Source organism: Pelecanus crispus, chromosome 25 (assembly GCF_030463565.1).
Source record: "Pelecanus crispus isolate bPelCri1 chromosome 25, bPelCri1.pri, whole genome shotgun sequence".
Classification (NCBI taxonomy): Eukaryota; Metazoa; Chordata; class Aves; order Pelecaniformes; family Pelecanidae; genus Pelecanus; species Pelecanus crispus.
The window spans coordinates 3,128,237-3,149,831 of NC_134667.1; the positions used below are offsets into that span (position 1 = coordinate 3,128,237).

The following is a 21,595-nucleotide window of genomic DNA, read 5'->3' on the forward strand; positions in this document are numbered from 1 at the left end:
GGAGCAGTTGGGGGGCAGTGGAAGGTAGTTGGGGGGACTTGGGGGGCAGTTGGGGGGATTTGGGGGGCAGCTGGAGGGCCCTGGAGCAGTTGGGGGGCAGTGGAAGGCAGTTGGGGGTCCCTGGGGGGATTTGGGGGGCAGTTGGGGGGATTTGGGGGGCAGCTGGAGGGCCCTGGAGCAGTTGGGGGGCAGTGGAAGGCAGTTGGGGGGATTTGGGGGGCAGTGGAAGGCAGTTGGGGGGTCCCTGGGGGATTTGGGGGCCCTGGGGCAGGCGGGGGCTGTAGGACCCTGGGGAGCAGGGGGCGGGGCCTGGGGAGGGGGCGGAGCTACCGCATGGCCCCACCCCCTGCTGGTGCAAGCCACGCCCCTGCCTGGTGCTGATTGGGCGGGGGTGGCGAGCTGCTGTGATGTCATCAGCAGCGCGTCCCCCTTGGGGAGGGGCTGTGGGTTATGCAAATGCGCTGAGCGGACGGGGGCGTGGCTATGTAAATGAGCAGGCAAATAAAATCCGCCCGGGAAAGCTTGTGTTATGCAAATGAGGAGGGCGGGGCCCAACTGAGCCGCGTTATGCAAACGAGGCTGCTCGCTGGGGGGCGTGGCCACGCACCCGACAGCCAATCGGCGGGTGGCGTATGCAAATGAGACGCGGGAGGGGGCGTGGCTACGCAACCGGCGGGCCAATGGCTGGGAGGGGCGGGGCCGCGATGCAAACGAGGCGGGCGCGGGCCGGGGGGCGGGGCGCGCGATGCAAACGACGCGGGGGTTGGCGGCCAAGCGCGGCCCCGCCCCCGGGGCTGACGTCACTTCCGGCGCGCGGCGGAGGAAGATGTCGGGGCTGCGGCTGGGGCTGGGCCCCGTCAAGGAGCCGCTGGGGCTGGTGCGGGGCCTGCAGTGGGTGCGTGCGGGGAACTGGGGGCACTGGGAGAGACTGGGGGGGACTGGGAGAGACTGGGGGGGGCTGGGGGGGAACTGGGGGCACTGGGAGAGACTGGGGGGGACTGGGAGAGGACTGGGGGGGACTGGGGGGGCGCTGGGGGGGGCTGGGCCCCGTCAGGAGCCGCTGGGGCTGGTGCGGGGCCTGCAGTGGGTGCGTGCGGGGAACTGGGGGCACTGGGAGAGACTGGGGGGACTGGGAGAGACTGGGGGGGGCTGGGGGGGAACTGGGGGCACTGGGAGAGACTGGGGGGGACTGGGAGAGACTGGGGGGGGACTGGGGGGGCGCTGGGGGGGGCTGGGCCCCGTCAAGGAGCCGCTGGGGGCTGGTGCGGGGCCTGCAGTGGGTGCGTGCGGGGAACTGGGGGCACTGGGAGAGACTGGGGGGGACTGGGAGAGACTGGGGGGGGCACTGGGGGGGCGCTGGGGGGGGCTGGGCCCCGTCAAGGAGCCGCTGGGGCTGGTGCGGGGCCTGCAGTGGGTGCGTGCGGGGAACTGGGGGCACTGGGAGAGACTGGGGGGGACTGGGAGAGACTGGGGGGGGCACTGGGGGGGCGCTGGGGGCACTGGGAGAGACTGGGGGGGACTGGGAGAGACTGGGGGGGGACTGGGGGGCGCTGGGGGGGGCTGGGCCCCGTCAAGGAGCCGCTGGGGCTGGTGCGGGGCCTGCAGTGGGTGCGTGCGGGGAACTGGGGGCACTGGGAGAGACTGGGGGGGACTGGAGAGACTGGGGGGGGCACTGGGGGGGCGCTGGGGGCACTGGGAGAGACTGGGGGGGACTGGGAGAGACTGGGGGGGGGCACTGGGGGGGCGCTGGGGGGGGCTGGGGGCCCCGTCAAGGAGCCGCTGGGGCTGGTGCGGGGCCTGCAGTGGGTGCGTGCGGGGAACTGGGGGCACTGGAAGAGACTGGGGGGGACTGGGAAAGACTGGGGGGGAACTGGGAGAACTGGGGAAGGGTTTGGGAACTGGGAGAACTAGGGGGAAGTGGGAGAACTGGGAAGGGGTTTGGGGGGGAACTGGGAGAACTGGGGGAACTGGAGGGGGCTGGGGGGACTGGGGGGAACTGGTAAGGGTTTGGGGGCGGACTGGGAGGTACTGGGGGGACTGGGAGAGACTGGGAGAGGGCTGGGGGGCACTGGGAGGGGGCTGGGGGGCACTGGGAGAACTGGGAGGGACTGGAGGGCACTGGGAAGGGTTTGGGGGGCACTGGGGGAACTGGGGCTGGGAGTGGAGGGAACTGGGAGAAGTGGGAGGGACTGGGGGGCACTGGGAAGGGTTTTGGGGGGCACTGGGAGGGGCTGGAGGGGTTTGGGGGGGCACTGGGAGGGACTGGGAGGGTTTTGGGGGGCAGTGGGAGGGGCTGGGGGCACTGGGAGGGGGCTGGAGTGAACTGGGAGGGACTGGAGGGGACTGGGAGGGATTGGGAAGGGATTGGTGTGAATTGGAGGGACTGGGGCTTACTGGGGGGCACTGGGAGGGACTGGGGGGGTTACTGGGTATGACTGGAGGGCACTGGGGGCTTACTGGGTGTGACTGGGGGCTTACTGGGTGTGACTGGGGGCTTACTGGGAGGGACTGGGGGGGTTACTGGGTATGACTGGAGGGCACTGGGGGCTTACTGGGAGGGACTGGGTGGGTTACTGGGAGGGACTGGGTGGGTTACTGGGAGGGACTGGGTGGGTTACTGGGAGGGACTGGGGGCTTACTGGGAGGGACTGGGTGGGTTACTGGGAGGGACTGGGAGCATTCCTGAGGCTGTAGCGAAGGTTAAGTTCAATTAAAGTTTGATTTTTACGTAAAAAAAACCCCCAGTAACGGTTAAAGTAAAACCAGGAAACGAATTCCGAAATGGAGCGGAATTAAAAATGAAACGCAAGAAGCCAGTAGGGAAATTAAAGAGGAAAAAGGAACGGGAAGCGTGGAAAGGGAATGTCGGCAGTCGGTCCAAAATTAAAAATTAGATTGAAAATTAAGCCGGAAACTAGATGCCGGATTAAAACTTGGATTGAATTTTAAGAGTTTAAAAAGGGTAAATTATTTAGAATGAATTTAATTAAAATTGCCCTTGAAATAAATTGCGCTCCGTCGCTGCTCCGATGGCTGCAGGCGGGGGTTGATGGTTGCTACAAACGCCCCCGTTTCTGGCTCGTTTTTCCTCAATAATTCAAATTTTCGGCTGGTTTTTGGTTGAGTTTTTTGGCTAATCAGGAGTTTCGGTTTCATTTGGGGAAAATCCTTTTTTCTATTTTTTTTCTACCAGCTTGCAGTTACAAATTTAAATGGGGAAAATAAATATTGAACATTCAGAAAGGTTAAATTCTGCAAATTTAAATTCATTTAAGTTCCTGTTAAAATATGTTTAATTAAATGAATCCTTGATAGCTCTAATTGGGGGTTAACAGCTCCTCCAAACACCCCCATTTCTGTCGTTTTTTCCCCCAATAATTCACATTTTGGGGGCTTTTTTTGGCTAATCATTATTTTGGGTTTTATTTAACGAAAATTTCTGGGTTTCCCTATTTCTTTCCAGTAATTTAACTTTGAAAATTTAAATGAATTTAAAAATTAAAATTAAAAAAGCCACTTCCTGCTTCTTTTTGCCCTAATAATTTGCATTTTTGGCTGGTTTTTGGTTGGTTTATTGGCTAATCATTAGTTCTGGTTTTATTTGGTGAAAATCGTGTTTCTTGTTTCTTTTTTCTAACAGGTTAGATTTGAAAGTTTAAATTAGAAAATTGAAATTAAAAAAGCCCTTTTCTGTTTGTTTTTTCTCTTAATAATTAGAATTTTTGTTGGGTTTTTAGTTGTTTTTTTTTTACCTGATCATTATTTTTTATTTTTTTTGGTGAGGATAATTTTTTTTTTCCTGTTTTTGTTCAGCAACTTAAATCTGAAAATTTAAATTTAGAGGGGAAAAAAAGAGTAAAAATTAAAATTTAAGAAGCCCCTTTCTGGCTTTTTCCCCCCCAATAACTCACATTTTTGGTCTTTTTTTTTTTTTTTTTTTTTTTTTTGCTGATAAATTTTGGGGGGTATTTTTTGGGGTGAAAATCGTTTTTTTTTTCTCCTTTTCCGGCAGTTTTTCTCCATCTTCGCCTTCTCCACCTGCGGGGGTTACAGCGGGGCCGTCTCCTTCTGGATCAGCTGCAATGGCCAACCCAACACCACCGTCACCGCCTCCTTCGCCTACCCCTTCCGGTGAGGCTCCCCCCATCCTCGATGCTGATTGGCCGGCGGGAGGTTGGGGGGCGGAGCCTGGGGGGCAGCCTCGGTGCATCCGATTGGTGGGACAGTGGCTGGGGGAGGTGGGAAGGGTGGTGGAAATCCGGCATGAGGGATGGGGTGGGTGGGAGGAGCCCTCTGGTTGGCCAATCGGCTCTTCTAGAGGGTGTTGGGGGGGATCTGGAGGGGCCAATGGGATCCCTTGAAGCTCCGAGTTGGGATAGAAGAGGCGGGTAATGGCCAGTTGGGGTCACACGGCCGGCCAATCAGCAGCTATGGGACGTGGCTGGTGGAAAATGGAGGTCTGGGAAGGGGTGGGAGATGGCTGAAGGTCCAAGAAGGTCCTTCAAACATGGATGGGGAGGAGAAAACAAATAGCAGTTGGGTTTGAGAGCTCTACGGTTGGCCAACCAGCCGTTGGAGAGCATGGGCGATGGAAAATGGAGGTCTGGGAAGGGTTGGGAGATGGCTGAAGGTCCAAGAAGGTCCAAGAGGAGTCATGAAGGTGTTTTCAAAGCGTGGGATGTAGAAGAGAAGCAGCGGTTGGGTTTGAGAGCTGTACGGTTGGCCAACCAGCCATTGGATAACGTGGGCGGTGGAAAAGGGAGGTCTGGGAAGGGGTGGGAGATGGCTGAAGATCCAAGAAGTTCAAGAAGGTCCAACAGGCGTGATGAAGGTCTCCTCACATGGTGGGTCATAGCAGAGAAGCAGCAGTTGGGTTTGAGAACTGTACGGCCGGCCAACCAGCAGCTGTAGAACGTGGGCGATGGAAAATGGAGGTCTGGGAAGGGGTGGGAGATGGCTGAAGGTCCAAGAAGGTCCCTCAGACATGGACAAGGAAGAGGAGAAGCACCAGCTGGGTTTGAGAGCTGTACGGTTGGCCAACCAGCAGCTGTAGAACGTGGGCGATGGAAAATGGAGGTCTGGGAAGGGGTGGGAGATTCCTGAAGCTCCAAGAGGCGTCATAAAGGTCTTCTCAAGTGGTGGGACCTCCACCTCCTCAAGTTCTGGGGAGGGTTGGGGGACGTTTGGAGGTCCAAGAGGAGATGAGGGTCCCTCAAACGTGGGTGCAGAAGAGGCAAGTTGGGTTTGAGAGCCGTACGGTTGGCCAACCCAAGGGTTTGGAGGCCTTTGAGGGGTCAGGAGAGGAGGAGGAGATCTTCTCCAACCCAAGTGATGAAGAGGAGAGAGGCGGCGGTTGGGCGCCAGCGCTGTACGGTTGGCCGGACAGCATCTGTAGAAGTTGAGAGAAGACCCGGGCAGGGTTCGGGGGGGCGTGGGTGGGAGAGGACCCCCCACCTCAGCCACCGTCCCGGCATCCCCCAGGTTGAACTACGCCACCTTCAAGCCCTCGTTGACCAAGCTGTGCAACATGACGTGGACGGAAGATGTCCACCTGGTTGGTGACTTCTCCTCCTCGGCCCAGTTCTTCGTCACGGTGGCCGTCTTCGCCTTCCTCTACAGCATGGCCGCCCTCGCCCTCTACCTGGGCTACTTCCACCTCTACCGCGGGGCGGGCGGGAAGCTGCCCTTGGTGGTGAGTCCGTCTTGGTCTTCTGCGTCCGTCTGTCCTGGTCTCCTCCGTGTGTGTGTCCGTCCGTCCTGGTCTTCTCTGTGTGTGTGTCCATCTTGGTCTTCTGTGTCCGTCCGCCCTGGTCTCCCCCGTGTGTCCGTGCGTCCGTCCTGGTCTCCTCCACGTGTCCGTCTGTCCTGGTCTCCTCCACGTGTCCGTCTGTCCTGGTCTCCTCCACGTGTCCGTCTGTCCTGGTCTCCTCCACGTGTCCGTCTGTCCTGGTCTCCTCCACGTGTCCGTCTGTCCTGGTCTCCTCCACGTGTCCGTCCGTCCTGGTCTCCTCCACGTGTCCGCCTTGGTCTCCTCCGTCTGTCCATCCTGGTCTTGTCCATGTGTCCACCCACCCCTCCACCCACCCACCCATCTCCTGCCCCACGCTTGGGTGAAGACCCCTTGGTTGGCCTACAGCTCCCATAATGGGTCCTAGGTTGGCTGTGGGGTGGCCCCGTTGCCTGGACTACAGCTCCCATGAGCCTTTGCACTCCCCACCCCCTTGTGAGGCATCGTGGGAGTTGTAGTCTTGGCCTCCCCCCCAATGTGGGGTGAGGGCCCCATGGTGGGGGGGGACGTTTGGGGGGGTCATTAACCGTTCTCTGAACTTTTCTCCTGCTGCTGCCATGGACAGGACGCGGGGTAAGTGCCCCGCCCCCTTTTGGGGGGCCCTTAGCCCCGCCCCAAACCCCTGCTACCCCATTTCCCCCCCCCAAATTGTGTAGGGGTGGGAGGGGGGCAAATCTGGGGGGGCGGGGGGGAAGCAGGGAACAGCCTGGGAGCAAGAATTGGGGGTCTCCCCCTCCCAGTCTGGGGAAAGTGAGCGGGTGGGGCTCCCCACCTTCCCAGTCCCAAGATTTTGGGGTCCTCCATGGGAATTGGGGGGCTGCCCCCTCCAAGCCCCCAGGTTTTGGGGTCTCCCTTCCCAGATCGGTCGTCCTTGGGGCCCCCCGAGGGAATTGGGGGTTTCTACAGCCCCCAGGTTTTGGGGTCCCCCCAGGTCTGTGGGACTTGGGGTCCACCACAGTTGGGTCCACCATGGTTGGACTCTCCAGCCCCCAGATTTTGGGGTCCCCCCAGATCTGTGGGGCTTGAGGTCCACCATGGTTTTGTCCTCCAGCCCCCAGATTTTGGGGTCCCCCCAGGTCTGTGGGGCTTGAGGTCCACCATGGTTTTGTCCTCCAGCCCCCAGATTTTGGGGTCCCTCCAGGTCTGTGGGGCTTGGGGTCCACCATGGTTGGGTCCTCCGCAGTTGTCCTCTCCAGCCCCCAGATTTTGGGGTCCCCCAAGTCTGTGGGGCTTGAGATCCACCACAGTTGGGCCCACCACAGTTGTCCTCTCCAACACCCAGATTTTTGGCCCCCCCCCCCAGATCTGTGGGGCTTGGGGTCCACCACAGTTGGGTCCACCACAGTTGTGCTCTCCAGCCCCCAGCTTCTGGGGTCCCCCCAGGTCCCAAGCCAACCATGCTGTGTCCCCCTCAGCCCCTCCCCTCATTTTTGGGGTCCCGTTGACCCCCTCCCGTGTCCCCCCCAGGACTTTCTGGTCACCGTGGCCTTCTCCTTCCTGTGGCTGGTGAGCAGCTCGGCGTGGGCCAAGGCCCTGACGGACGTGAAGACCTCAACGGCAGCCCCCCTGCCCAACTGCCACATCCCCACCGTGACCTGCTTCTCCGCGGGGGTCACCCCCATGGGGTCCCTCAACATCTCCGTGGTGGGTCCTCGGGGCGGGGAAACTGAGGCAGGGTTGGGTGCTTGACAGCGGTTGAGGAACCTCTTGAAGAAACCAAGGTTCAACGGGGACCCTGGGGGTGGGCGTTGGTGGAGGGGAGAGGTGAGGGGGGAAACTGAGGCAGAGCTGGGGGGTCCTGAGGGGAAGGGGGGGTTTGGAGACATCGGGGAAACTGAGGCGCAGCGGGGGGTGGCGTCTGGGCGTGGTTTTACATCTTCCATCCCGCCTACCAGGTCTTCGGTTTCCTCAACTTGGTGCTCTGGGCCGGCAGCTCTTGGTTCGTCTACAAGGAGACCAACTTCCACCGCCCGGCCGCGCCGGCCCCCACCGCGGCCCCCACCGCCGTGCCGGCCGCCATGTAACCCCCGCCGCCCCACCCCCCCACGGCGCGGCTCTACGGTGCGTGTGTCCCCTCACAACCTTCCCACCTTCCTCGTCCCCACCGTGCAGTTGTCACCGGCGCCGTCTTGAGTCCTTCTCCGGGGAGATGCCACTGGATCCTTTATTTTTTTTTTTGTCGTCGTTGCTCTGGGTGGTTTTATTTTTTTTTTTTTTCTTGGCATTGCTAGATTTTGGGGCGTTTCGGGCGGGGGGTTTTTTTTATGGTTATTTTATTGCCGGAGGGGATGCGAGCTGCCCGGTGGGAGGTGCCAGGAGGAAGGCGGTCGAAATGTTCCTCAGGGCGGGGTGGGTGCGGCCCAGCGACGGCCACCCCGTGGGTTGGGGGCTGGGCCGGCGGCGTTGGCTTGGCCTCTTCCAGTTGGCCACGGGCACGGATTGGCTGCGGTTGGAGCAGGGCGAGGTGGGTACGTGGGAGATGAGGTTGGATTGATCTTCACCGGTCTCACCTGGGTCCTTCTCCCGCCCCTTGTGCTTGGGCGGCGTGGGGATTGGTCAAGCTGCTCTTGACTTGGCTTGACCATTGGTTGGGTTGGGCTTGTCTCGTTGCCTTCCGGTAGAGCTTCGGTGATCATTGGTGGTTGCTTGGTGGGGCAGGCTTGGGGTTGGTTGATCAGTGCTTGGGTTGGACAAGGCCTGGATTGGCCCAGTCCGGTTGTGCTGGGCAGGGATTGGTTGAGTCGGTCTTGACTTGGGTTGACCGTTGGTTGAGTTAGCTGATATTTGGGTTGGGCTCATCTCATTGGGTTGTTGTAGACCTTGGTTGACCTGTGGTGGTTGGTTGGTCCAGACCTGGGATTGGTCATCGGTAAGGGGCTTGGACCAGGCCTGGATTGGCCAATTGCTGTTGGGCTGGGTGGGGACTGACTCAGGTTGGCCAAGATTTGTGTTGAGTTGGTCAAGAGTAAGGTTGACCAGTAGGGCGTGGCCGGATCCAGATCGGGAGTTGACCATTGGTGGCTGGGTTGGAGCAGATCTGAACTGGCCTCTTCCAATTGGCCCGGTCCAAAGCTGATTTGACCATTGTTGGTTAATTTGATCAAGACTGTGATTGGTTGAGCTGGGTTTGGCTTTGGTTGAGTTCCTCTCGGCCTGGGTGGGTCATCGTGGTTGGCTCAGCCCAGACCTTGGCCTCTTCCTATTGGCTCCTTGGAGACCGTCGCCTTGCACCAAGGTTGGGTTGGTCGAGACCTGCCGTGCCCGTTGGCGGTTGGCTCAGTCGAGGTCACCGAGCCCGGCTTCCCTTTCTCCGATTGGCCTGTTTCTGACCTACGGGAATCATTGGTGGTTGAGTAGTCGGAGACCTGCTGGTGGCTGGGTCGGTCCGGACCTGGATCGACCTCTTCCAGTTGAGTCTTTCTCAACGCACGTTGACCGCCGACGGCCATCTTGATCCAGACCCGAGTCGTCTGCCTTGGTCCAGGCCGAGTCGCCCCCAGCCCCCCTCCCCCTCCATCCTCTCAGGGCTCCACCCATGGGTGTCGGACACCCCTGGCACCCCCTGCCCGGCTCCCCAACTCCTCCTACCCTCGGGGACCGGGCGGGGACGAACACTACAGTCCCCACCATCGCGCTCTTCCTCAGCTTCTTGTCTTCTCGGGCAGAGTTAAGGTGACCGTGGCTTGACGGAGCCCGTGGGTCGCCAGAGTTCAGGTCATCTCCGCTGGCTTGTCCCCACCCACCCCCGATTTCTTGCTGTTATGTGAATGTCCCCCGTCCCCACCACCACCTCCTCGCCGGGGTGGGGCATCTCTGTCCCCTGTCCCCCACCCCATCTTCTGCAACTGCCTCAATAAAGAGATTATTGTAGAACCCCAAGAATCTGTATCTGGGGGGGCTTGGGCTACCAGGACGCCACCCCCACCCCCGTCTGGGACCTCCGTGGGGTGCTGGGGGGGGAGTTGGGGGCGGGGCTTGGTGGGGTGGGAGGGGTTGTAGAGATGAACTCAAGGTTGGGGTTTGATTTTTGCTTCTGCTTTATTGTTCCTCCCCCCCTCCCCGCCCCCAAATCTGCGTCCCCTCCGTGATCTCAGGTCCACGTCTGTGTCCCCGCGTCTTCTGTCTTCTAGATGTGGGCTGTGGTGGCCCGGATCTGGGTCCCCGGCTGTGGGCTGTGGTGGCCCAGATCTGGGTCCCCGGCTGTGGGCTGTGGTGGCCCGGATCTGGGTCCCCAGCTGTGGTCTGTGGTGGCCCAGCTCTGTGTCCCCATGTCCCTAGTTGTGGTGGCCTGAGTCTGTGTCCATAGTTGGGGTCCATGGTGGTCCAGATTCATGTCCCCGGTTTCCATTCATGGTGGCCCAGATCTGTGGTTTGTGGTGGCCCAGATCTGTGGTTTGCGGTGGCCCAGATCTGTGTCTCTCTGTCCCAAGTTACAGTCCGTGGTGGCCCAGATCCATGGTGGCCCAGATCCGTGTCTCTGTGTCCCTAGCTGTAGTCCATGGTGGCCCACATTCATGGCCTGTCGTGGCCCAGATCTGTGGACCATGGTGGCCCAGATCCATGTCTCTGTCCCTAGTTGTGGTCTGTGGTGGCCCAGATCCGTGTCTCTGTCCCTAACTGTGGTCCATGGTGGCCCAGATCCGTGTCTGTGTGTCCCTAGTCGTAGTCTGTGGTGGCCCAGATCTGTGGTCTGTGGTGGCCCAGATCCGTGTCTGTGTGTCCCTAACTGGTCCGTGGTGGCCCAGATCCATGTCTCTGTCCCACTGTGCTCCATGGTGGCCCAGATCTGTGGTCTGTGGTGGCCCAGATCCGTGTCTGTGTGTCCCTAACTGGTCCGTGGTGGCCCAGATCTGTGTTTTTATGTCCCTAGTTGTAGTCCGTGGTGGCCCAGATCCATGTCCCTGTGTCCCTGGCTGTGGTCTATGGTGGCCCAGATCTGTTTTTATGTCCATAGTCGTAGTCCATGGTGGCCCAGATCCGTGTCCCTGTCCCTAACTGGTCCGTGGTGGCCCAGATCCGTGTCCCTGTCCCTAACTGTGGTCCGTGGTGGCCCAGATCCGTGTCCCTGTCCCTAACTGGTCTGTGGTGGCCCAGATCCGTGTCCCTGTCCCTAACTGTGGTCCGTGGTGGCCCAGATCCGTGTCCCTGTCCCTAACTGGTCCGTGGCGGCCCAGATCCGTGTCCCTGTGTCCCTCCTTGTGGTTTTTGGTGGCCCAGATCCGTGTCCCTGTCCCTAACTGGTCCGTGGTGGCCCAGATCCGTGTCCCTGTCCCTAATTGTGGTCCGTGGTGGCCCAGATCCGTGTCCCTGTCCCTAACTGGTCCGTGGTGGCCCAGATCCGTGTCCCTGTCCCTAATTGTGTTCCGTGGTGGCCCAGATCCGTGTCCCTGTCCCTAACTGGTCCGTGGCGGCCCAGATCCGTGTCCCTGTGTCCCTCCTCGTGGTTTTTGGTGGCCCAGATCCGTGTCCCTGTCCCTAACTGGTCCGTGGTGGCCCAGATCCGTGTCCCTGTCCCTAACTGGTCCGTGGTGGCCCAGATCCGTGTCCCTGTCCCTAATTGTGGTCCGTGGTGGCCCAGATCCGTGTCCCTGTCCCTAATTGTGGTCCGTGGTGGCCCAGATCCGTGTCCCTGTCCCTAACTGGTCCGTGGTGGCCCAGATCCGTGTCCTTGTCCCTAACTGTGGTCCGTGGTGGCCCAGATCCGTGTCCCTGTGTCCCTCCTCGTGGTTTTTGGTGGCCCAGATCCGTGTCCCTGTCCCTAACTGGTCCGTGGTGGCCCAGATCCGTGTCCCTGTCCCTAACTGGTCCGTGGTGGCCCAGATCCGTGTCCCTGTCCCTAACTGTGGTCTGTGGTGGCCCAGATCCGTGTCCCTGTCCCTAACTGGTCCGTGGTGGCCCAGATCCGTGTCCCTGTCCCTAACTGTGGTCCGTGGTGGCCCAGATCCGTGTCCCTGTGTCCCTCCTCGTGGTTTTTGGTGGCCCAGATCCGTGTCCCTGTCCCTAATTGTGGTCCGTGGTGGCCCAGATCCATGTCCCTGTCCCTAACTGGTCCGTGGTGGCCCAGATCCGTGTCCCTGTGTCCCTCCTCGCGGTTTTTGGTGGCCCGGCCGGGGGGGACACCAGCTCCTAGTTGTTGTTCATGGTGTCCTTGATCCAACCCACGTAGTTGCAGACGCGGGTGTAGACGCCCGGGTGGCCGGGCAGGGCGCAGGTCTGCAGCCCCCACGACACGATGCCCTGGAGGGTCCCGTTGCAGGACAGCGGCCCCCCGGAGTCACCCTACGGGCAGAGGGGGCAGCGGTTGGGGGGGGACGGGGACACCCCGAGGTGGGGACCGGGGGTTGGGGGGGGGGGGCCACGCCCTTAGGACCAGGTTTTGGGGCGGTGGGGGGGGAGGGGACACGCAATGAGGCGGGAGATCCTCGGGCTGGAGGACACGTGGGGTTGGGGGGACACCAGGGTGGGATGGGGTGGGTTTGGGGTGGCCAGGAGCGGGGAGACGTGGATTTGGGGCGTGGGGCGGCCCTGGATTTTGGGGGGGACACACCCATAATTTTGGGGGTTCCCTGAGCTTGGGGTTCCTCTTACCCAATAGGAGCCCATAAATTGTGGGGGGGGCTCCTTGTCCATGGGGCATTCGTGGGGGGGAGGGGGGGGTCCCTCTTCCCAGGGTGGGCCAACGGTGGGGTTGGGGGTCCCGGGGGGGGGGGTGGGGGTGGGATTTGGGGGTACCTGGCAGGAGTCGATGCGCTGGTTGCGCACCCCGGCGCAGATCATGTTGGGGGTGACGCGCTGCGCGTAGGCCTGGCGGCAGGCGGCCAGGGGGACGATGTCCACGTAGGCGCAGATCAGGTGCCGGGGGAGGGTCACTGCAGGCGGGGGAGGGGTCAGGGGGGGCGGGGGGACCCCCCGGGGGCCGCTGGGCTGTGCCCGGCCCTACTCCTAGGTTACTCCTAGGTTACTCCTAGGTTACTCCTAGGTTACTCCTAGATTGTGCATTGGTTACTCCTAGGTTGAGCATCGCTTACTCCTAGGTGATTCATAGGTTGCTTATGGGTTACGCATCGGTTACTTATAGGTTACGCGTAGGCTGCTCGTAGGTTGTTTATAGGGTACTTATAGGTTAGGCCGCAGCTACTCCTAGGTTAGTTATAGGTTAGGCCGCAGTTACTCCTGGGTTATGTATAGGTTATGCATCAGTTACTTCTAGGTTAGTTATAGGTTAGCCTTACTAGGGCTTTACTATGGGTTTACTAGGGCTTGCCACGGGTTTACCCGAGGTTTTACTAGGGCTTTACCCCGGCTCTCACTACGGCTTTGCTGTGCCTTTGGCCTGGCTGTAATGGCTTTGCTACAACTGTACTATGGACTTTACCCCAGGTTTACTAGGGCTTTACCCCAGGTTTACTAGGGCTTTACCCCAGGTTTACTAGGGCTTTACCCCAGGTTTCACTGCGGCTTTGCTGTGCCTTTGGCCTGGCTCTGCCAGAACTTTAACCAGGGGCTCACTGTACCTTTACTATGATGAGTTTGCTACAACTGTACTAGGGCTTTACTATGGGTTTACTAGGGCTTTACTATGGTTTTGCTAGGGCTTTACCCCAGCTCTCACTACGGCTTTGCTGTGCCATTGGCCTGGCTCTGCCAGAACTTTAACCACGGGCTCGCTCCACCTTTGCTGTGATGGGTTTACTAGGGCTTTACTATGGGTTCACTAGGGCTTTACTACGTGTTTACTAGGGCTTTACCCCAGGTTTACTGGGGCTTTACCCCAGGTTTACTGGGGCTTTACCCCAGCTCTCACTACGGCTTTGCTGTGCCTTTGGCCTGGCTCTGCCAGAACTTTAACCACGGGCTCGCTCCACCTTTGCTGTGCCGGCTCTACGGGGGGTCTCTCTCTACGGGGGGTCTCTACGGGGGGTCTCTACGAGGGCTCGACCAGGGGTCTCTACGGGGGGTCTCTACGGGGGCTCGACTGGGGCCCTACAGGGTCTCTCTCTATGGGGGGTCTCTCTCTATGGGGGGTCTCTCTCTATGGGGGGTCTCTCTCTACGGGGGGTCTCTACGGGGGGTCTCTACAAGGGCTCGACCAGGGGTCTCTACGGGGGGTCTCTACGGGGGCTTGACTGGGGCCCTACAGGGTCTCTACGGGGGTCTCTCTCTACGGGGGTCTCTACGGGGGCCCGACCGGGGGTCTCTACCGGGGTCTCTACGAGGGCTCGACTGGGGCCCTACAGGGTCTCTACCGGGGGTCTCTACGGGGGCCCTACCGGGGGTCTCTACCGGGGTCTCTACGAGGGCTCGACCGGGGCCCTTCTGGGGCTGTACCGGGGGTCTCTACCAGGACTCTACGGGGGTCTCTACGGGGGCCCTACTGGGGGCTCTACCGGGGGTCTCTACGGGGGCTTGACCGGGGCCCTACCAGGGGCCCTTCCGGGGCCCTACGGGGTCTCTACCGCAGGCCCTACGGGGGTCTCTACCGGGGTTCTCTACGGGGGTCTCTACCGGGGTTCTCTACGGGGGTCTCTACGGGGGCCCGACCGGGGGTCTCTACCGGGGTCTCTATGAGGGCTCGACTGGGGCCCTACAGGGTCTCTACCGGGGGTCTCTACCGGGGGTCTCTACGGGGGCCCTACCGGGGGTCTCTACCAGGGTCTCTACGAGGGCTCGACCGGGGCCCTTCTGGGGCTGTACCGGGGGTCTCTACCAGGACTCTACGGGGGTCTCTACGGGGGCCCTACTGGGGGCTCTACCGGGGGTCTCTACAGGGGCTTGACCGGGGCCCTACGGGGGCTGTACCAGGGGCCCTACCGGGGGCCCTTCCGGGGCTGTACCGGGAGTCTACCAGGGTCTCTACCGCGGGCCCTACGGGGGTCTCTATGGGGTCTCTACCGGGGTTCTCTACGGGGGTCTCTACGGGGGCCCTACCGGGGGTCTCTACCGGGGTCTCTACGAGGGCTCTACCGGGGCCCTTCTGGGGCTGTACCGGGGGTCTCTACCAGGACTCTACGGGGGTCTCTACGGGGGCCCTACTGGGGGCTCTACCGGGGGTCTCTACGGGGGCTTGACCGGGGCCCTACCAGGGGCCCTTCCGGGGCCCTACGGGGTCTCTACCGCGGGCCCTACGGGGTCTCTACGGGGGTCTCTATGGGGGCCCTACTGGGGGTCTCTACCGGGGTTCTCTACGGGGGTCTCTACCGGGGGTCTCTACGGGGGCCCTACCGGGGCCCTTCTGGGGCTGTACCGGGGGTCTCTACGGGGGTCTCTACGGGGGCTCTACCGGGGGTCTCTACGGGGGCTTGACCGGGGCCCTACGGGGGCTGTACCAGGGGCCCTACCGGGGGCCCTTCCGGGGCTGTACCGGGGGCTGTACCAGGGTCTCTACCGTGGGCCCTACGGGGTCTCTACGGGGGTCTCTACCAGGGGCCCTACGGGGGCCCTCCGGGGGTCTCTCCGGGGGTCTCTCCGGGGGCTTCGTGCAGGCGCCCAACGTGGCAGGCCCACGCGGGCGGCGCCGGCGGCTGGAGGCTGACCTTTGGGGGTGGTGATGGTGCCCCAGCCCGAGACCAGGCAGGTGGTGCCGGGGGGGGCGCAGGAGCGGGGCAGGGCCAGGGGCTCCACGGCGCTGCCCAGCGCCGCCGGGCGGTCCAGCTTGAGGAGCATGAGGTCGTTGTCGAGGGTCTGGGCGTCGAAGGCGGGGTGGGGGATGACCTTGACCGCCTGCCGCTCCTGCTCCGTCCCCTCCCGCACCTGCAGGTCGTTCTCGCCCAGGCGCAGGCGCAGGCCGCTGCGGCCCCGGGGCGGGGCGGGGGGCACGCAGGGAGACAGGGAGGTGACGCCGTGGGGATGGGGGACGCGCGGGGACGTGGAGGGGACGTGGGACGGGTGGGGAGAGGCGGGACGCGGGGGGGACGTGGAGGGGACATGGGGGCGGGTGGGGACATGGAGGGGACGGGTGGGGACATGGAGGGGACATGGAGGGGACGTGGGACGGGTGGGGAGCGGTGGGACACAGGGGGACATGGAGGGGACACGTGGGGACATGGGATGGGTGGGGAGTGGTGGGACGCGTGGGGACACGGAGGGGACATGGGGGCGGGTGGGGACATGGAGGGGACATGGAGGGGACGTGGGATGGGTGGGGAGCGGTGGGACACGTGGGGACACGGAGGGGACACGTGGGGACATGGGATGGGTGGGGAGTGGTGGGACGCGTGGGGACACGGAGGGGACATGGGGGCGGGTGGGGACATGGAGGGGACGTGGGACGGGTGGGGAGCGGTGGGACACGTGGGGACATGGGATGGGTGGGGAGCGGTGGGACACGGGGGGGGACGTGGAGGGGACATGGGACGGGTGGGGAGCAGTGGGACGCGTGGGGACACGGAGGGGACATGGGGGCGGGTGGGGACATGGAGGGGACATGGAGGGGACGTGGGACGGGTGGGGAGCGGTGGGACACGGGGACACGTGGGGACATGGGATGGGTGGGGAGTGGTGGGACACGGGGGGACACGGAGGGGACGTGGGGACACGTGGGGACGTGGAGGGGACATGGGATGGGTGCGGAGAGGTGGGACATGGATGGGACGTGGGATGGGTGGGGACGTGGAGGGGACATGTGGGGACATGGGACGGGTGGGGAGTGGTGGGACACGTGGGGACACGGAGGGGACGCGGGATGGGTGGGGACATGGAGGGGACGCGGGATGGGTGGGGACGTGGAGGGGACATGGAGGGGACATGGGACAGGTGGGGAGCAGTGGGACATGTGGGGACATGGAGGGGACATGTGGGGACATGGAGGGGACATGGGGGCAGGTGGGGTCATGGAGGGGACATGTGGGGACATGGGACGGGTGGGGAGTGGTGGGACACGTGGGGACACGGAGGGGACATGGGGGCGGGTGGGGACATGGAGGGGACATGGAGGGGACATGGGACAGGTGGGGAGCAGTGGGACATGGGGGGACACGGAGGGGACATGGGGGCAGGTGGGGACATGGAGGGGACATGTGGGGACATGGGATGGGTGCGGAGCAGTGGGACATGTGGGGACATGGAGGGGACATGGGGGCAGGTGGGGACATGGAGGGGATGTGGGATGGGTGGGGACACGGAGGGGACACGTGGGGACATGGGATGGGTGGGGAGCAGTGGGACACGGGGGGACACGGAGGGAACATGGGGACGCGTGGGGACATGGAGGGGACATGGGACGGGTGGGGAGCGGTGGGACACATGGGGACATGGAGGGGACATGGGATGGGTGCGGAGAGGTGGGACATGGAGGGGACACGTGGGGACATGGGACGGGTGGGGACATGGAGGGGACATGGGGGTGGGTGCGGAGAGGTGGGACACAGAACACGGAGGGGACGTGGGATGGGAGGGGAGAGGGGTGGGGACATGGGATGGGACACGTGGGGACACGGAGGGGACGTGGGACGGGTGGGACACGTGGGGACGCAGATGGGACATGGGGATATGGGGGCGACATGGATGGGACATAGGACGTTTGGGGGACATTTGGGACATGGGGACGTGGATGGGACATGGAGATGGGACAGATGGGACGCATGGGGACATTGGGGGGGACATGGGGACATTTGGGGGACATTGGGGGGACATGGAGACGGGACAGATGGGATGCATGGGGACATTGGGGGACACAGATGTGGAGGGAGAGAGATGGGGGGGCCATGGGGGTGGAAGGGGATGGGGACGTGGGTGGCGCGTGGGGACGTGGGTGGCACGTGGGGACGTGGGGGGGGACATGGAGATGCATGTGGAAGGGGATGGGGACATGGAGGGGACGCAGGTGGGACACGTGGGGACGTGGGGGGGACAGATGGGACATGGGGACGGGCGTGGAGAGGGGTGGGCACAGGGGTGGGACGGGGGGGGGCACATGGATGGGACACGGGGGGGACGTGGGGACGCGGATGGGACGGGCGCCGAGGGGGCCGGGTGGGATGTGGGGACGTGGGGCAGGGAAGGGGGGGACACATGGGAACAGTCACCGCCCCACGCCCCCCCGGGGTCCCCCCGGGACGTGTCCCCTGGCCCCCACCGCCCGTGGCCCTGCCCCCAGGCCGTGTCCCCCGGCTCTGTCCCCATGCCATGTCCCTGTCCCCATCCCTTGTCCCCCAGCCGTGTCCCCATGCCCTCACCATGTCCCTGTCCCCACACGCGTCCCCCAGCCGTGTCCCTGTCCCCATTCCTTGTCTCCCAGCTGTGTCCCTGTCCCCACACATGCCCCCCAGCCTTGTCCTTGTCCCCACACGTGTCCCCTGTCCGTGTCCCCATGCCCTCACCATGTCTGTGTCCCCTGGCCATGTCCCTCTCCCCACCTCTTGTCCCCCAACCACGTCCCTGTCCCCATCCTTTGTCCCCCAGCTGTGTCCCTCTCCCCACACGCATCCCCCAGCCGTGTCCCCATGCCTTCTCCATGTCCCTCTCCCCACATGCATCCCCCAGCCGTGTCCCCATGCCTTCACCATGTCCCTGTCCCTACACGCATCCCCCAGCCATGTTCCTGTCCCCATTCCTTGTCCCCTGGCCATGTCCCTGTCCCCACACGTGTCCCCCAACCGTGTCCCTGTCCCCATTCCTTGTCCCCCAGCCATGTCCCTCTCCCCACACGCATCCCCCGGCCATGTCCCTGTCCCCATCCCTTGTCCCCTGGCCATGTCCCTCTCCCCACACGCGTCCCCGGCCGTGTCCCTGTCCCCACACGTGTCCCCTGGCCATGTCCCTGTCCCCATCCCTTGTCCCCTGGCCATGTCCCTGTCCCCACACGCATCCCCGGCCGTTTCCCTGTCCCCACATGCATCCCCCAGCCATGTCCCTCTCCCCACACGCGTCCCCCAGCCGTGTCCCTGTCCCCATCCCTTGTCCCCCAGCCATGTCCCTCTCCCCACACGCGTCCCCGGCCGTGTCCCTGTCCCCACATGCATCCCCCAGCCATGTCCCTCTCCCCGCATGCATCCCCCAGCTGTGTCCCTGTCCCCAGACGTGTCCCCGGCCGTGTCCCTCTCCCCACACGCGTCCCCCAACCGTGTCCCTGTCCCCACACGTGTCCCCAACCGTGTCCCTGTCCCCACATGTGTCCCCGGCCGTGTCCCTGTCCCCACACGCGTCCCCGGCCGCGTCCCCCCGTCCCCGCAGGGTGTCCCTACCTCCGTTGGCAGTGCGCGGCTGAGAGCACCCAGCGGTCCCGCAGCAGGATCCCGCCGCAGCGCACGGGGCTGTAGATGAAGACCTGCCAGGGCTGGGAGAAGGGGATGCAGGGGTACCCCCCGATGATCCTGTCCTCGTCCTTCTCCGCCCGGCCGCCCGGCGGGGACGTGGGGACACAGACTGGCTGCGCCCCCTTCCCGACGTCCTTCTGGCCCTCAGGGCAGGGGCCACCAGGCGCGTTCTGTCCCCAGGCTCCTCCTGCCAGAAGGAGACGGGTCGCCAGGCGTTCGTGCCCTAGGTTACCTCCGTGGGGACGTGGGCCACCAGCCGTGTCCCCTGCCCAGGCTCCATCCATGGGGACATGGGCCACCAGACATGTCTCCTGCCACGATTACCTCCGTGGGGACATGGCACCAGCTGTGTCCCCTCCATGGGAACATGGGCCACCAGCTCTGTCCCCTTCATGGGGACAGGGGCCACCAGCCGTGTCCCCTGCCCAAGCTCCATCCACTGAGACATGGGACACCAGATGTGTCTCCTGCCAGGGTTACCTCCATGGGGACATGGGCCACCAGCCGTGCCCCCTCCATGGGGACATGGGCCACCAGATGTGTCCCCTTCATGGGAACATGGGCCACCAGATGTGTCCCCTCCATGGGGACACGGGCCACCAGCCGTGTCCCCTCCGTGGGGACATGGGCCACCAGCTGTGTCCCCTTCATGGGAACATGGGCCACCAGCCGTGTCCCTCCATGGGGACATGGGCCACCAGACATGTCTGTCCCCTGCCCAGGCTCCATCCATGGGGACATGGGCCACCAGCCATGTCCCCTTCGTGGGAACATGGGCCACCAGATGTGTCCCCTGCCAGGGTTACCCGTGTCCCCTCTGTGGGAACATGGGCCACCAGATGTGTCCCCTCCGTGGGGACATGGGCCACCAGACATGTCTGTCCCCTGCCCAGGCTCCATCCATGGGGACATGGGCCACCAGACATGTCTCCTGCCAGGGTTACCTCCATGGGAACATGGGCCACCAGCCGTGTCCCCTCCATGGGGACATGGGCCACCAGCCGTGTCCCCTGCCCAGGCTCCATCCCTGGGGACACGGGGACACACGTGGGGACACACGGGACGACACGGGGGGACACGCGGGACCCCACCTACCCGTCAGCAGCAGCAGGAGCAGGGCGGTGGGCAGCAGCAGCTCCATGGCCCTGAGGGGGACATGGCCGAGGGTCGGTGGGGACACCAGCCTGGACGTCCCTCCTCCTCCTGCCTGTCCCTGCTCCTGTCCCTCCCTCCTCCTGCCTGTCCCTGCTCCTGCCTGTCCCCTCCCTCCTGCCTGCCCCTCCATCTGTCCCAGCATCCCGCCTGCCATCCCTCCTTCCCCTCCTCCCTTCCTCCCTCCATCCCCCCTTCCTTCCTCCCTCCCTCCCTCCAGCCCTCCTTTCTGCTGCTTTCCACCTCCCCTTCCTCCTTCCATCTCCCCTTCCTTCCTCCTTCTTCCATCTCCCCTTCCTCCTTCCATCTCCCCTTCCTTCCTCCTTCTTCCATCTCCCCTTCCTCCTTCCATCTCCCCTTCCTTCCTCCTTCTTCCATCTCCCCTTCCTCCTTCCATCTCCCCTTCCTCCTTCCTTCTCCCCTTCCTCCTTCCATCTCCCCTTCCTCCTTCCATCTCCCCTTCCTTCCTCCTTCTTCCATCTCCCCTTCCTCCTTCCATCTCCCCTTCCTTCCTCCTTCTTCCATCTCCCCTTCCTCCTTCCATCTCCCTTCCTCCTTCCTTCTCCCCTTCCTCCTTCCATCTCCCCTTCCTTCCTCCTTCCATCTCCCCTTCCTTCCTCCTTCTTCCATCTCCCCTTCCTCCTTCCATCTCCCCTTCCTTCCTCCTTCTTCCATCTCCCCTTCCTCCTTCCATCTCCCCTTCCTCCTTCCTTCTCCCCTTCCTCCTTCCATCTCCCCTTCCTCCTTCCATCTCCCCTTCCTTCCTCCTTCTTCCATCTCCCCTTCCTCCTTCCATCTCCCCTTCCTTCCTCCTTCTTCCATCTCCCTTCCTCCTTCCATCTCCCCTTCCTCCTTCCTTCTCCCCTTCCTCCTTCCATCTCCCCTTCCTTCCTCCTTCCTTCTCCCCTTCCTTCCTCCTTCCTTCTCCCCTTCCTTCCTCCTTCCTTCTCCCCTTCCTCCTTCCTTCTCCCCTTCCTTTCTCCTTCCATCTCCCCTTCCTTCCTCCTTCCTTCTCCCCTTCCTTCCTCCTTCCTTCTCCCTTCCTCCTTCCTTCTCCCTTCCTTCCTCCTTCCTTCTCCCCTTCCTCCTTCCTTCTCCCCTTCCTTCCTCCTTCCTTCTCCCCTTCCTCCTTCCTTCTCCCCTTCCTTCCTCCTTCCTTCTCCCCTTCCTCCTTCCTTCTCCCCTTCCTTCCTCCTTCCATCTCCCCTTCCTTCCTCCTTCCTTCTCCCCTTCCTTCCTCCTTCCTTCTCCCCTTCCTCCTTCCATCTCCCCTTCCTTCCTCCTCCCAGCTCCCCTTCCTTCCCCCTTCCATCTCCCCTTCCTTCCCCCTTCCATCTCCCCTTCCTTCCCCCTTCCATCTCCCCTTCCTTCCTCCTTCTCCCCTTCCTTCCTCCTTCCATCT

The 21,595-nt window shown here is 62.8% G+C and overlaps 2 protein-coding genes across 2 annotated transcripts; one reads left to right on the plus strand and one right to left on the minus strand.

Annotated features, from left to right (window-relative positions):
* The first annotated feature begins 826 nt into the window (after positions 1 to 826).
* LOC142595971 (synaptophysin-like protein 1) lies at positions 827 to 7,812 on the plus strand. Its single transcript, XM_075724844.1, has 5 exons — positions 827 to 895; positions 4,013 to 4,131; positions 5,482 to 5,692; positions 7,256 to 7,432; positions 7,684 to 7,812. Exons 1-5 carry the CDS (start codon positions 827 to 829, stop codon positions 7,810 to 7,812), a joined length of 705 nt encoding a protein of 234 aa, XP_075580959.1.
* Positions 7,813 to 11,914: 4,102 nt separating this feature from the next.
* On the minus strand, positions 11,915 to 20,182 carry LOC104038019 (trypsin-like). Its single transcript, XM_075724842.1, has 5 exons — positions 20,137 to 20,182; positions 18,970 to 19,228; positions 15,322 to 15,575; positions 12,521 to 12,657; positions 11,915 to 12,067 (listed from the first exon to the last, which is right to left on the minus strand). Exons 1-5 carry the CDS (start codon positions 20,180 to 20,182, stop codon positions 11,915 to 11,917), a joined length of 849 nt encoding a protein of 282 aa, XP_075580957.1.
* Between the last annotated feature and the right edge of the window lie 1,413 nt (positions 20,183 to 21,595).

What these genes read in the sequence shown, in the direction of transcription:
- LOC104038019 (XM_075724842.1), bottom strand. Translation starts at nt 20,182, where the DNA reads ATGGAGCTGCTGCTGCCCACCGCCCTGCTCCTGCTGCTGCTGACGG. An exon ending in GCTCCTGCTGCTGCTGACGG is followed by an intron (nt 19,229 to 20,136) that starts GTAGGTGGGGTC and finishes TCCTTCTGGCAG; the next exon opens with GAGGAGCCTGGGGACAGAAC. An exon ending in GCCGCGCACTGCCAACGGAG is followed by an intron (nt 15,576 to 18,969) that starts GTAGGGACACCC and finishes CCGGGGCCGCAG; the next exon opens with CGGCCTGCGCCTGCGCCTGG.
- LOC142595971 (XM_075724844.1), top strand. Translation starts at nt 827, where the DNA reads ATGTCGGGGCTGCGGCTGGGGCTGGGCCCCGTCAAGGAGCCGCTGGGG. An exon ending in TGGTGCGGGGCCTGCAGTGG is followed by an intron (nt 896 to 4,012) that starts GTGCGTGCGGGG and finishes CTTTTCCGGCAG; the next exon opens with TTTTTCTCCATCTTCGCCTT. An exon ending in GGTCCCTCAACATCTCCGTG is followed by an intron (nt 7,433 to 7,683) that starts GTGGGTCCTCGG and finishes CCCGCCTACCAG; the next exon opens with GTCTTCGGTTTCCTCAACTT.